Source organism: Malaclemys terrapin, chromosome 1, assembly GCF_027887155.1.
Source record: "Malaclemys terrapin pileata isolate rMalTer1 chromosome 1, rMalTer1.hap1, whole genome shotgun sequence".
NCBI lineage: Eukaryota > Metazoa > Chordata > Testudines > Emydidae > Malaclemys > Malaclemys terrapin.
Window position 1 is genome coordinate 348,071,885 of NC_071505.1, and position 13,254 is coordinate 348,085,138.

The 13,254-nt window shown below is 46.4% G+C and overlaps 2 protein-coding genes across 2 annotated transcripts; both read left to right on the forward strand.

The window, feature by feature from the left end:
* The first annotated feature begins 469 nt into the window (after window positions 1–469).
* LOC128832350 (olfactory receptor 51G2-like) lies at window positions 470–1,405 on the forward strand. The gene has a single exon (XM_054019649.1). The coding sequence runs from the start codon at window positions 470–472 to the stop codon at window positions 1,403–1,405; it is 936 nt and encodes a 311-aa protein (XP_053875624.1).
* Window positions 1,406–12,099: 10,694 nt separating this feature from the next.
* On the forward strand, window positions 12,100–13,035 carry LOC128843973 (olfactory receptor 51G2-like). The gene has a single exon (XM_054041201.1). It carries the CDS (start codon window positions 12,100–12,102, stop codon window positions 13,033–13,035), a length of 936 nt encoding a protein of 311 aa, XP_053897176.1.
* The last annotated feature ends 219 nt before the right edge of the window (window positions 13,036–13,254 follow it).

Below are 13,254 nucleotides of genomic sequence, written 5' to 3' on the forward strand. Positions count from 1 at the left end.
GAGGTTAGCAGGATTTAAAGAGGGACTGGATGTTTATATGGGTAACCAAAAAATCAAATTACAGTAGTGAGGATAGTGTTAAAAGAGTCTTGGAAGGATCCTAAACTTTCCTGATTTATACCACAAAATATGTCTAACTAGTGGGTGTCAGGGGGAAACTTCCTCTAGGAGCAGGTTATCTCACAGCTGCCCATTGCAGGGTTTCTTCCACCTTCCTCTGAAGCATCTGGAACTGGTCACTGGATACTAAGCTAGATGGACTGCTGGTCTGATCCAGTCTGGCAGTGCCTATCTTCCTATCGGTGATGTAAATCCGAGACTATGTTTTTGCTGATCTTCCTTAAGTTCCTGGGAATCTCTAGACTTGCACTGAGAGCAGAATGATGTTTCGTTAAATATTATCAAGTCTCCTGTTCTTTTTCCTTTCAGGAAGGAAAGCTCAAAACTCCTTGGACCTGCCCAGTACATTATGTCAGCTGTCAATGACACCAAATTCAGATCTGCAGTGTTCCTTCTCACCGGGATACCTGGGCAGGAATACCTCCATCTCTGGATCTCTATCCCCTTCTGCTTTATATATGTTATCTCAATATTAGGAAATTCAGTCATTCTGTTCATTATAAAAACAGATCCAAGCCTTCATGAGCCCATGTACGTATTCCTTTCCATGTTGGCCATCACAGACTTTGGGTTATTGATATCCACCATACCAACGATACTGGGCATATTCTTGTTTAACTCTAGGGAGATCAGCCTCGATGCCTGTTTTACCCAGCTGTTCTTCATCCACTCGCTTGCAAAAATTGAATCCTCCATGCTGTTACTGATGGCCTTTGACCGCTTCATCGCAATCTGTAACCCACTTAGATATGCTGCCATCTTAACTACACCGAGAATAGCCAAGATGGGGTTGGTGTTTGTGATAAGAGGGGTGGCCGTAGCATTACCATTCCCCATTCTTCTGAAACGGTTCCGATACTGTCGAGCCAACGTACTCTCCCATTCCTACTGTCTGCACCAAGACATCATGAAATTGGCTTGTTCAGATATCAGAGTCAACTACATCTATGGCTTGTTTACTACACTCTTCACGTTTGGGTTGGACTCACTGCTCATCTTCCTCTCTTACATGATGATCCTCAAAACAGTGCTGAGCATCGCATCCCACGCGGAGTGCCTCAGGGCCCTGAACACCTGCGTCTCCCACCTCTGCGCCGTCCTGCTCTTTTACACACCAAACATTGGCTTGGCTGTGACACACAGATTCGGGAATAGCTCTTCTCACTTGCTTCAGATTCTCCTGGGCTACATCTACCTGCTGGTCCCGCCTCTGATGAACCCAATCGTGTACAGCGTGAAAAGCAAACAACTTCGTGCGAGGATAATCAGGGCATTTGTCAAGTGAAGGGTCATTTCATCCCCCATCTCCAGGACTGGACACACAGTAGACAAGAAACACAAGCGACAGCCACGGCCACCTATTCTATCCTGGTTCCTTTTAACCTGGGGCCCCTCCCTCTGCCCTATCTTTTCCCCCAAAACCCCACCCCTACTATTCCCCTTTACCCAAGACTCTGCACCGTCCCCAGGCTAGAGTCTAGAGATGGGATGTGGTAAGAGCTGTTCAGAAAGCCACAACCCTTTGAGGAGCCAGAGACTCTCCACATTTTACCCGCCCAGGATGTGCAACCCAGGGAAGGTGGATAGTCCTGGGCTCCAAACAACATCCTGGGCTCTGGCAGCAACTCTTATCATGGCCAGACTCTGGTTTGGCTGAGAGGCAGAGAGTTGAGGAAAGTGGAGGAGCAGGGGGCAGGACTTAGTGGGAAGAGATGGGGCAGGGAGCGAGGCTTTAGAGATAAAAGGGGAAGAGGGGGCAAGTCTGAACAAATGCTGACCCCAGCAAGTAGGATGTGGGGGGTGGGGATTTCTGAGTAAAGGAAGAAGATGGGGATGGAGGGTAGGAGAGCCTGTGTTTTGGAGAAGACTAAAGTAAAAAAACTTCAGGACCAGACTCCAAAGAGAAACTGCTGAGCTCCAGTTCATTTGCAAATTTGACACCATCAGATCAGGATTAAACAAAGATTGTGAATGGCTATCCAACTACAGAAGCAGTTTCTCCTCCCTTTGTGTTCACACCTCAACTGCTAGCAGAAGACCTCACCCTCCCCGATTGAACTAACCTCGTTATCTCCATACTAATTTATACCTGCCTCTGGAAATTTCCATTCCTTGTGTCTGATGAAGTGGGCATTCTCCCACGAAAGCTTATGCTCCAATACTTCTGTTAGTCTTAAAGGTGCCACAGGACCCTCTGTTGCTTTTTACTAAATTAATGTGACTCCACAAAGGGGGCTCCACTTTTAAGTGTCCCAGGTTGAGAGTAAGTCATTGCTTGGACTTAGAGGGAAGGTCTGTGTGTCTGCAGGGTGGCCCCTGTCACAGGAACTTGGCCAGAGTGAGCTGTGCTCTAGGAAGCTGTTACCAATGCGCCTCTGTTAGCCCATCCCTTAGGCTGCTCTAAACTCTGCTGAGGCAGCGGGAGAACAGGCCAGTGAATCAAACCCCTGTAACTGGCTCCTGGCACTCCCGGCTCTCTGCAGTGCAGGAGTGAGCTCTGCTGGAGCAGCAGAGAAGTCTGCCGGGCCTTTCACCATTCAGGTGGCTGGAAGGCTGGTTCTGTGGTCTGGGCCCGGCTCTGCAACACAAGAGAACTTGGTTTGATGCCCTTGCCGTGTCTTACCGTGGGCAAGCCATTGGCTGTCTCTGAGCCTCTGCTCAGGTGGACAATACCCCTGCCCTGCATCACAGCAGTAGCAGAATGACAAATACATTCAAGGAGATCAGATACTCTGAGACCCAGAGATCAGGGCTGTGTGAGGGTTCCATAGAGCAACACCTGACTCTGGTCTATAAAAGGCCTCTTATCACAGCCTCCTGTGACAGCTGCTTCTGGGAAGACCCGTGACTCCAGGCTCACACAGGTTTCAGCAAAGGCTGTTTCCACAAGAAAGGGGCAAAAACATGGGAAGATGCTGTCAGAGACACAGGGAAACTAAGCTGGGTCCCAAGAGCTCATTGGTTTCCCTAAAGAATATAAGATGGGCCAGTTCTGTTCCTGTATTTCCAGAGCAAAGCCTGTCTACATGATTTCGAAAAAGGGGTAAACAGTGAGGTGGCAAAATTTGAAAATGATACGAAATTACTAAAGATAGTTAAGACCCAGGCAGAGTGCAAACCATTACAAAAGGTTCTCTCAAAACTGGGTGACTGGGCAACCAAATGGCAGATGAAATTTAATGTTGATAAATGCAAAGCAACGCACATTGGAAAGCATAATCCCAAGTACACAAATAAAATGATGGGGTCTAAATTAGTTGTTACCAATCAAGAAAGAGATCTTGGAATCATTGTGGATAGTTCTCTGAAAACATCCACTCAGTGTGCAGCGGTAGTCAAAAAGCGAACAGAATACTGGGAATAATTAAGAAAGGGATAGAAAATAGGACAGAAAATATCATATTTCCTCTATATAAATCCACGGTATGCCCACATCTTGAATACTGTGTGCAGATGTGGTCACCCCATCTCAAAAAAGATATATTAGAATTGGAAAAAGTTCAGAAAAGGGCAACAAAAGTGATTAGGGGTATAGAACGGCTTCCGTATGAGGAGAGATTAATAAGACTGGGCCTTTTCAGCCTGGAAAAGAGACGGCTAAGGGGAGATATGATTGAGGTCTATAAAATGATGAATTGTGTATAGAAAATAGATAAGGAAGTGTTGTTTACTACTTCTCATAACACAAGAACTAGGGGTCACCAAATGAAATTAATAGGCAGCAGGTTTAAAACAAACAAAAGGAAGTATTTCTTCACACAACACACAGTCAACCTGTGGAACTCCTTGCCAGAGGATGTTGTGAAGGCTAAGACCATAACAGGGTTCAAAAAAGAACTAGACAAATTCATGGAGGATAAGTCCATCAATGGCTATTAGCCAGAATGGGCAAGGATGGTGTCCCTAGCCTCTTTTTGCCAGAAGCTGGGAATGAGCAACAGGGGATGGATCACTTGATTATTCCATGTTCTATTAATTCCTTCTGAGGCACATGGCACTAGCCACTGTTGGAAGACAGGATACTGGGCTAGATGGACCTTTGGTCTGACCCAATATGGCCATTTTTATGTTCTTATGATTATCAGAAACTCAGAATTTAAGGCCAGAAGAAGCCATTAGATCATCTAGTCCAGATGTTCCGAAACTGGGGGGTGGGTCTCCCTGGGTGGGTGTGGAATGTATTGGAGGTGGGGGGTGTGAGGAGTTTTAAGGAGAAAAACTTCCTGTTCACATTTTACCCTCAGCAGTGAATAACTAGCCTAATTGTTTCCTCCAGACAGAGCCAGTCTTCAGAGAGTGCTGCGCATTGGACTCTAGGTGAGGCTGTCCAATATATCTTTTTTGAGATGGGGTGACCACATCTGCACACAGTATTCAAGATGTGGGCATACCGTGGATTTATATAGAGGAAATATGATATTTTCTGTCCTATTTTCTATCCCTTTCTTAATTATTCCCAGCATTCTGTTCGCTTTTTGACTACCGCTGCACACTGAGTGGATGTTTTCAGAGAACTATCCACAATGATTCCAAGATCTCTTTCTTGATTGGTAACAACTAATTTAGACCCCATCATTTTATTTGTGTACTTGGGATTATGCTTTCCAATGTGCGTTGCTTTGCATTTATCAACATTAAATTTCATCTGCCATTTGGTTGCCCAGTCACCCAGTTTTGAGAGAACCTTTTGTAATGGTTTGCACTCTGCCTGGGTCTTAACTATCTTTAGTAATTTCGTATCATTTTCAAATTTTGCCACCTCACTGTTTACCCCTTTTTCGAAATCATTTATGAATATGTTGAATAGGACTGGTCCCAGAACAGACCCCTGAGGGACACCACTATTTACCTTTGTCCATTCTAAAAACTGACCATTTATATCTACCGTTTGTTTCCTATCTTTTAACCGGCTACCCCCAATCCATGAGAGCACTTTCCCTCTTATTCCTTGGCAGCTTACTTTGCTTAAGAGCCTTTGGTGAGGGACCTTGTCAAAGGCTTTCTGAAAATCTAAGTACACTATATCCAGTGGATCTGCTTTGTCCACATGCAAAGAATTCTAGTTGATTGCTGAGGCGTGATTTCCCTTTACTAAATCCATGTTGACTCTTCCTCAACAAATTATATTCATCTATATGTCTGACAATGTTGTTCTTTATTATAGTTTCAACAGGCTTACAGGCCTGTATTGCCGGGATCATCTCTGGAGCCCTTTTTTAAAATTGGCATTACATTAGCTATCCTCCAGTCATCTGGTACAGAAGCTGCTTTAAATGATAGGCTACATAACACAGTTAGTAGTTCTGCAATTTCACATTTGAGTTCCTTCAGAACTCTTGAGTCAATACCATCTGGTCTCGGTGACTTATTGCTGTTTAATTTATCAATTTGTTCCAAAACCTCCTCTAATGATACCTCAATCTGGGACAGTTCCTCAGATCTGTCACCTGAAAAGAATGGCTCAGGTTTGGGTGTGATGGTACCTCCCATAAGGCTTTATGGAAATATGCTTAGAATGTATTTTATGCTACATATGCCATGTAACATATCTCCATAAAGGTTATGAGCTATTGAATGTATTAATCATATTTGTATGCATGTATCATTTTTGTATTCTAAGTTATGAATGTTGGCTGTGTACTGGCGTGATTTCTAAATAACCTTAGTAGAGCATTTGGTCAGTTCCTGGAGAAAGGAATGTTGAAGTTAAGGACCTAATCAAGAGACACTTGAAGGACAATGAATCTTGAAAGACTCCAATCCACATAAGAAGTCTACTTGAGGAAGTTCAAGGTAGCATGTAAACAATGGCTGCTACCTGGTAAGGAACTGTGAGTCATGCATGGACATGTGACTTGCCCAGGTGACTCCTAAACTCCATTTTGGAGTGGGACTTGGCATAGGAGTGAGGAGGGGGTCTCCACCCACAAGAGGAAGTCTATTTAAACCCCTGGGAGACCCCTCCATTTTGTCTTCAGATGGCTAAAGAAAGAGCCTCTCCACCCCACCTCCCCCAGGATACCTGAAAGAAATTGGAACAAAGGACAGTGAGTGCAAGGGGTGTGAGTGATTGCTGGACCCAGGCTAAAAGGAGATTAGTCTGTAAAAGGGAGCATTCTGGAACTGATGAGGATCTTATCTGTATTCAGTTTGATTAGACATACATTTGCGCATTTCTCTCAGATGGCTGTTCCAAATCATTCTCCGCCATAGTACCTGTACAGAGAGCCAGAAAATGGTTTCTTACCTCTATCTACACTGGGGAGGATGGATTCTCCTCTTTCTTCTTCTGGTGGTAGCATACTGCCTGTTTTCTTAACTGTTCTGCACTGCCCTCTCTGATTCTTCAGTATGCTGTGCCTGCAATACCAAACGCTGACTTCTGTCCAGAAAGTCTTCATTTTCTCTGATATGATGCAGGGTTCATATTTGGGTCTCTTGTCCTTTAACCTTCTCTTCCAATATGGAGACCAGCTTGCATTTCACACAGACAAAGTCACTTCTGTGCTCTGGGAGAAAGCACAGACATGGCACATCCTATCCAGGTCACAACAGCTGATCACTCACTATCCATAATGTGTTCCTTCTAAGAGCCTCTTCAGATGATAATTTTGTACTTACTGATCACAGAAGCCTGAAAAGCAACCCCCCCGCCCAACATTCTGTGGGATCTCCCCCCAGGCAAACTCCCTATATTTAGCTATTCTAACCAGCCTACCGATCTCTGTGCAGCCCCATCCACCGTGTATAATGTCCCTTCAGTAGATCCGGTGGGCAGTGGCTACTGTGAGAGGCCCTGGAAGCACATCTCTGATGAACCTGTGCTAACAGGGAGCTGGAGACGGTCCTAGAGAAGATGTGGAGGCCCAGAGATTGTGCGTGGATACAGAGGCGGCTCTATGGTTTTTGCCGCCCCAAGCATGGCAGTCAGGTGGCCTTTGGCAGCATGCCTGCGGGCGGTCCATGGTCACGTGGATTCGGCGGCTTTCTGCAGGTGATCTGACGGCCCCGCGGCTTCGGTGTACCCGCCGCCGAATTCCCGTCGAAACTGCGGGACCGGCGGACCTCCTGCAGGCACGCCACTGAAGGCAGCCTGACTGCTGCTGCTCTCATGGCGATCGGCAGGCCGGCCCCTGCGGCTTGCCGCCCTAAGCACACGCTTGCTGCGCTGCTGCCTGTAGCCACCCCTGGGTGGGTGCGTGGGGCTACCACTGAGATCTGTGTCTCACTTTGGGGATCCCTGGAACCTGGGTCCCCCTTTTCAATCCTCATGGAGAAGGAAAGGGACCTCCCCTCCTGGAATGATCTGAAGGAAATTTCCATGTGGGGAACCTTATGGAATCTCCCTTCACTTCCCTGGCCTGCACCCTGAGTTTGTAATGTAGGACGGGGGCTGCCAGTGAGAAATCAGGTCCTATATTATTATTATTGTTTTATGTTATGTTATTTCAGCAAGATCACAGCTGTGACAGCATCATCGTTACCACTCAGCTGCACCCAAGGTAGCCATGTGACTAATCGGAATCATAGGAACAGTGATGACAAGCCTGGATTCCATTAATAGAACCTGCAGCAGGGCTGGCGCTGCAGTCCAACTGATTAGCATCACCCCATGTCCCCTGTGATTTGGCCTCCTGCAGTTTGCTATTGGCCGTGACGGGGGGTAAAGCTGGTGCACACTAAGCCAAGCAGCTGAGGTTCCCTGATGGCCAAATGGCCCCCAAGGGAATGTGCAAACATGCTTCATAAAGACAGCTGCCTCCCTGTCTGAACAGATACTGCCTGCTGCCCATGCAATCTTGCTGATGACTCCTTGTCCTTTAGGGTGAAGACCTCTGGTGTCAGGGGCTCCCCGTCTAGCAGGAATTGGGTACGTTGGCAGATTTCACTATCTTTACAATGCAAAGTGAAGGGGAAAGGCTACAAGCTGTTTCCATTTGCAGATGTTCTGTGCAGTGGCAGAGGACTCAGCTGGGCTGTCGGAGTGACTCAGTGACGGGGCTGGAGGGCAGGCAGTGCTAGGTAGCTTGGGAACCTCTCCCCTACATCTGCCCAGGGTCAGTTATTCAAGCTACACAGAAATCTGAGATTCAAAGTGAGCTCGGAGTGTTAAAATCCTGATGCCCTGAGTCAGGATTTTTCAAGGGGTCATCTTTCTAGAGGTGCTGTGTGCTCTGGGCTATACCAGGGTTCTCAAAAGAAATAGATACATTCATGGAGGATAGGTCCATCAATGGCTATTAGCCAGGATGGGCAGGGATGGTGTCCCTAGCCTCTGTTTGCCAGAAGCTGGGAATGGGCGACAGGGGTGGATCACTTGATGATTCCCTGCTCTGTTCATTCCCTCTGGGGCACCTGGCATTGGCCACTGTCAGAAGACAGGCTACTGGGCTAGATGGACCTTTGGTCTGACCCAGTATGGCGGTTCTTGTTTTTATGTTGGGCCCAATCCTGCCAAGGGCTGAGCAAGATGAGACCCCAAGGAATATCAGTGACTAGTTCACAAATTGCCTCGGGTTTATTTGCTGCTGCAATTTTAATCAGAAAATACATTTTCAAAGGTTTTATTCTCTGGCTCAATTGTGAACACAGAATTCAGAGCTGCATTGCTCTGTGATAACTGGTCCTATTGGATATATTTCTTTTTCCTGACTGGTTGAGGACTCCAACATTTCTGTCCTGTAGATACCCCTCAGAGTTACAGGGCTACTGGCATCTCTGCCCCCTCTCTGGTCTCCGAGTGCCAGATGTCAGGTCTCGTAGCCTACCCGCTCATGGGGCGGAATCCTGCGATCCTCCCACCCTCAGGCTGGGCCCTGGGCTACAGCACACTGCGGGTAAACTGAGTTTCCCCAGCAGGTCCGAGTGCGTTCGGCACCTGTGCTTCTTCCCTTTGGGAGTCTGTGACTAGTGGTGAGACAAGTGAACAGCCAGCCTCCTTGGACCAAAGTACTGTTTAATCTGAACAGCAGGAAGAAAGTGTAACATGGGAGAGTAAGAGGTTTTACAAACAACAGTCTGTACACGTCTCTTACCCCAAACCCTCCCATTCTGATGGGGACTCAGGCAGGCCGAGGGCCTTCAGACTTCCCCAGCGGTGTCTGTGCCTGTCAGTCTAAAGAGCTTCTGAGCAACAGCTGCCCCAGCTCTGGACAGACTCCCAGCACTGGCAAAACAAGCTGTGTAATGTGCCCGGAGCCCGGGAATAGGATCTTCCCAGCTTGTTGCTCCAGTTTTGTCTCTCAACCTCCCTGGATGCTGACTGAGCAATGGCTTTTCTTCAGCTGTTGCTTCTCTTCCTGCTTCTTTTTTTAGCAGCCTGGTGTTAAACTAAGATGAGCCGTACTGGTTTCTCCCAATATAGGTATAGCATAAACATCCCAATACTTAACCCAATAAAGCTCTACAGCAACCATCCCAAGCACTGTGTTTAACTCACACATTCATTATTGCAGCTCAGCTCCATGTCTGTCCCAATGCCGTTCCTGTGATCCACATTTTATGAATACAGAACATAGGCAGCCAGAGAGAGAGAGAGAGAGAGAGAGAGAGAGGGAGCAGTAGACAACTTTCTTGTGTGAAATGAAGTTCCATTTCCATGAATACTCATGCATTTGACTTTGAAATCCACTTCCTGCAAACCCTCATCGTGCCTGAATAACAGGTGCTGGGGTTACTATGTACTGGAGAGTGAGAGCTCAGGGAATGAATATTTCATATATCGATCCCAATGGCGGTTACTACTCCGGGTACAGGCTACAGACTGACAGAACAGAACCCGATAGAGACCCAATCAGCTATTAGACCACGACTGAGGAACTACTAGACTTTTGTTTACTGACAAGCCACTGAATGAGGGCTGATGAAACACACCACTTTTTAAGTCCCACTGTAACCTTAGAAATCATCTCGGAAAGCAGATCAGAGGGGAAAGAATGTTTTCTGACAAGCGACTGAATGAGGGCTGAGACGCTGCGATCTTTTCAGATTCTGAAGAATCCCGATGACATAAGCTAGGTTTTAAGTCCCACTGTAACTTGAGAAATCAACTCAGAAAGAAGATCAGAGGGGAAAGAATGGGTTGACGTGTGTGTACTAAAGTACAGATATGCAAATTGAATGCCAAAACTTTTCATCATAATACAAATCAAAGGTTCATGACATGCATGTCTAGACAAAGCTAGCAGTAGAGTTGTTGGAATCACTATAGGAAGGAGCATTTCTAACAGTTCATGGCCTTTGTTTTAGAAACTATTTTAGAAGTACTCCAAATACTGGTTGCGATGGGTTTGTGCTATTAATTATTTTGTTCAGTGAACCATTGTATGATACTGGCTCCTGGTAACTGACAAGAAGCTGTTTCTAACACTTACATTCAGGGTCCTGCTTTCATTCACTCTCCAAGGCCTTGGCTACACTTACCAGCTAGTTCGACGGCTGGAAATCGAAGTTCTGGGTTCGACTTATCGCGTCTAGTCTGGACGCGATAAGTCGAACCCGAAAGTGCTTGCCGTCGACTGCGGTACTCCAGCTCGGCGAGAGGAGTACCGCGGAGTCGACGGGGGAGCCTGCCTGCCGCGTGTGGACCAAGGTAAGTTCGAACTAAGGTACTTCGACTTCAGCTACGTTATTCACGTAGCTGAAGTTGCGTACCTTAGTTCGAATTAGGGGGGGTAGTGTAGACCAAGCCTAAGACTTGTGCAAGGCTTTCCAAAGAGTCCTGAGAGAACAGAACTGCTGGCCTGTGTTTCTGCAGAGTAGAGCTGAGGTGCAGCAAAGGGGAGTGTAATAGAGATTGTATATAATTTATGCCCATCAACTGTTACACACTCATGGCTGAAGTAACTTGCACACTCAGCTGGATATCAGTGCACACCTAGTGTTTGCACTATTCACCCGTTTGTGAAGCGAACCCTTCCCCCCAGCTGAAATAACTGTCAGGGTTAGCTTGTAACTTGCCTGATATCTACAGGCCTGCAGTTCCAGTGAGGATGAAAAGAAGCTTGTTGGATGACTGAGTTTTCTGGAATCAGTCAATCCTGATCAGGCAAAGCACTGTTTGGAGGGATTCTTCAGAGTCAGGGTGTATCACCGGGAGCATTTGGTAAGAGGAAGTTAATAGAGCCTGGTTCTGATTGAATTTACACATGTAAATCTGGAGTGATGCTGTTGAAGTCACTGTTACTGAATTCAGAACCTGGCCCTGAGAATTAATCCCATGTGCTACAAAGAGGCAGTGGCAGAATTTCGACTGAGGACTGGAGAAAGTAAAAAAAAATGCATATAAAGAGGCAATGAAACACACTTATAAATCGCTTCAATGGAGGACAGACAATACAATGACCACTTTCACCACGCACTTGCCATGTTTTTATGCACGTCACAATACAATGGGCCACACTCAGAAGTGAAGGGCCAAAAAGGGTTTCTGTGTGAAAGTTACAGCTCTAAAATCACAGTTATCAAATAGGCTGTGGAATTCCCAGCCACAAGATATCACTGGGGATCAGAGCATAGCAGGATTCAAAGAGGGATTGGTGCTTATAGAGGTAATTGGATAATCCAATTACATTAGTGAGAATTTTTTTTAAAAAAAGTCTTGGAAGGGCTCTAAACCCTCCTGATTTACACTTCAAAATATGTCTAACTACTGGGTATCGGGGGGAAAATTTCCCTAGGAGCAGGTTATGTCATAGCTGCCCATTGCAGGGCTTCTTCCACCTTCCTCTGCAGCATCTGGAACTGGTCACTGGATACTAAGCTAGATGGACTGCATGTCTGATCCACTCTGGCAGTGCCTATCTTCCTATCAATGGTGTAAATCGAAGACTATGTTTTTGATGATCTTCCTTGAGATCCTGGGAGTCTATAGACTTGCACTCAGAGCAGAAAGATGTCTCATTAAATATCAGCTCATCTCCTGTTCTTTTTCCTTTCAGGAAGGAAAGTTGAAAACTCCTTGGACCTGCCCAGTACATTATGTCAGCTGTCAATGACACCAAATTCCAATTTGCAGTGTTCCTTCTCACCGGGATACCTGGAAAGGAAGACATCTATCTCTGGATCGCTATCCCCTTCTGCTTAATGTATGTTATTTCGATACTAGGAAATTCAGTCATTCTGTTCATTATAAAAACAGATCCAAGCCTGCATGACCCCATGTACATTTTACTTTCCATGTTGGCTGTCACAGACCTTGGCTTATCAATAACCACAATGCCAACGATACTGGGCATATTCTTGTTCAACTCTAGAGAGATCAGCCTCGATGCCTGTTTTGCCCAGCTGTTCTTCATCCACTTGCTTCAAGATATGGAATCCTCCTTCCTCTTGTTGATGGCCTTTGACCGCTTCATTGCAATCTGTAACCCACTGAGATATGCTTCCATCTTAACTCCACCGAGGTTAGTCAAAATGGGACTGCTGTGTGTGCTAAGAGTTGTGGTCATAGTATTACCACTCCCTTTTCTGCTGAAACGGTTCCAATACTGTCGAGCCAATGTCCTCTCCCATTCCTACTGCCTGCACCAGGAGGTCATGAAGCTGGCTTGTGCGGATATCACAGTCAACAATATCTTTGGCTTGTCTACTGCACTCTTAACCGTGGGCTTGGACCCGTTGCTCATCTTCCTCTCTTATGTGATGATCCTCAAAACAGTGCTGAGCATCGCGTCCCATGGAGAGTGTCTCAAGGCCCTGAACACCTGCGTTTCCCATCTCTGTGCCATCCTGCTCTTCTACACACCAAACATCGGCCTGGCTGTGACACACAGATTTGGGAATAGCTCTTCTCACTTGCTTCAATTTGTCCTGGGTTACTTCTACTTGCTGGTCCCGCCCCTAATGAACCCCATTGTGTACAGTGTGAAAAGCAAACACCTTCGTGCGAGGATAATCAGGGTCTTCATCAACTGAAGGGCCAGTTCCTCACACTCCTCCCATTCTAGTGACCTGGGAGTCGAAAAGCACCGGTCACAGCCATCTATTCCATCCTGGACCCTTCCATGCGAGAAGACATGAGCTACTGATCTCCACTCTGTAGAGAGAGGTTCAGATGGTGTCTAAGACCCAGAGTAAGGGGAGAGGGGCTGGTGAGGGAGGAGACTGCAGTGGGGGAAGTAGACCAAGGCAGGA

What these genes read in the sequence shown, in the direction of transcription:
- LOC128832350 (XM_054019649.1), top strand. Translation starts at nt 470, where the DNA reads ATGTCAGCTGTCAATGACACCAAATTCAGATCTGCAGTGTTCCTTCTC.
- LOC128843973 (XM_054041201.1), top strand. Translation starts at nt 12,100, where the DNA reads ATGTCAGCTGTCAATGACACCAAATTCCAATTTGCAGTGTTCCTTCTC.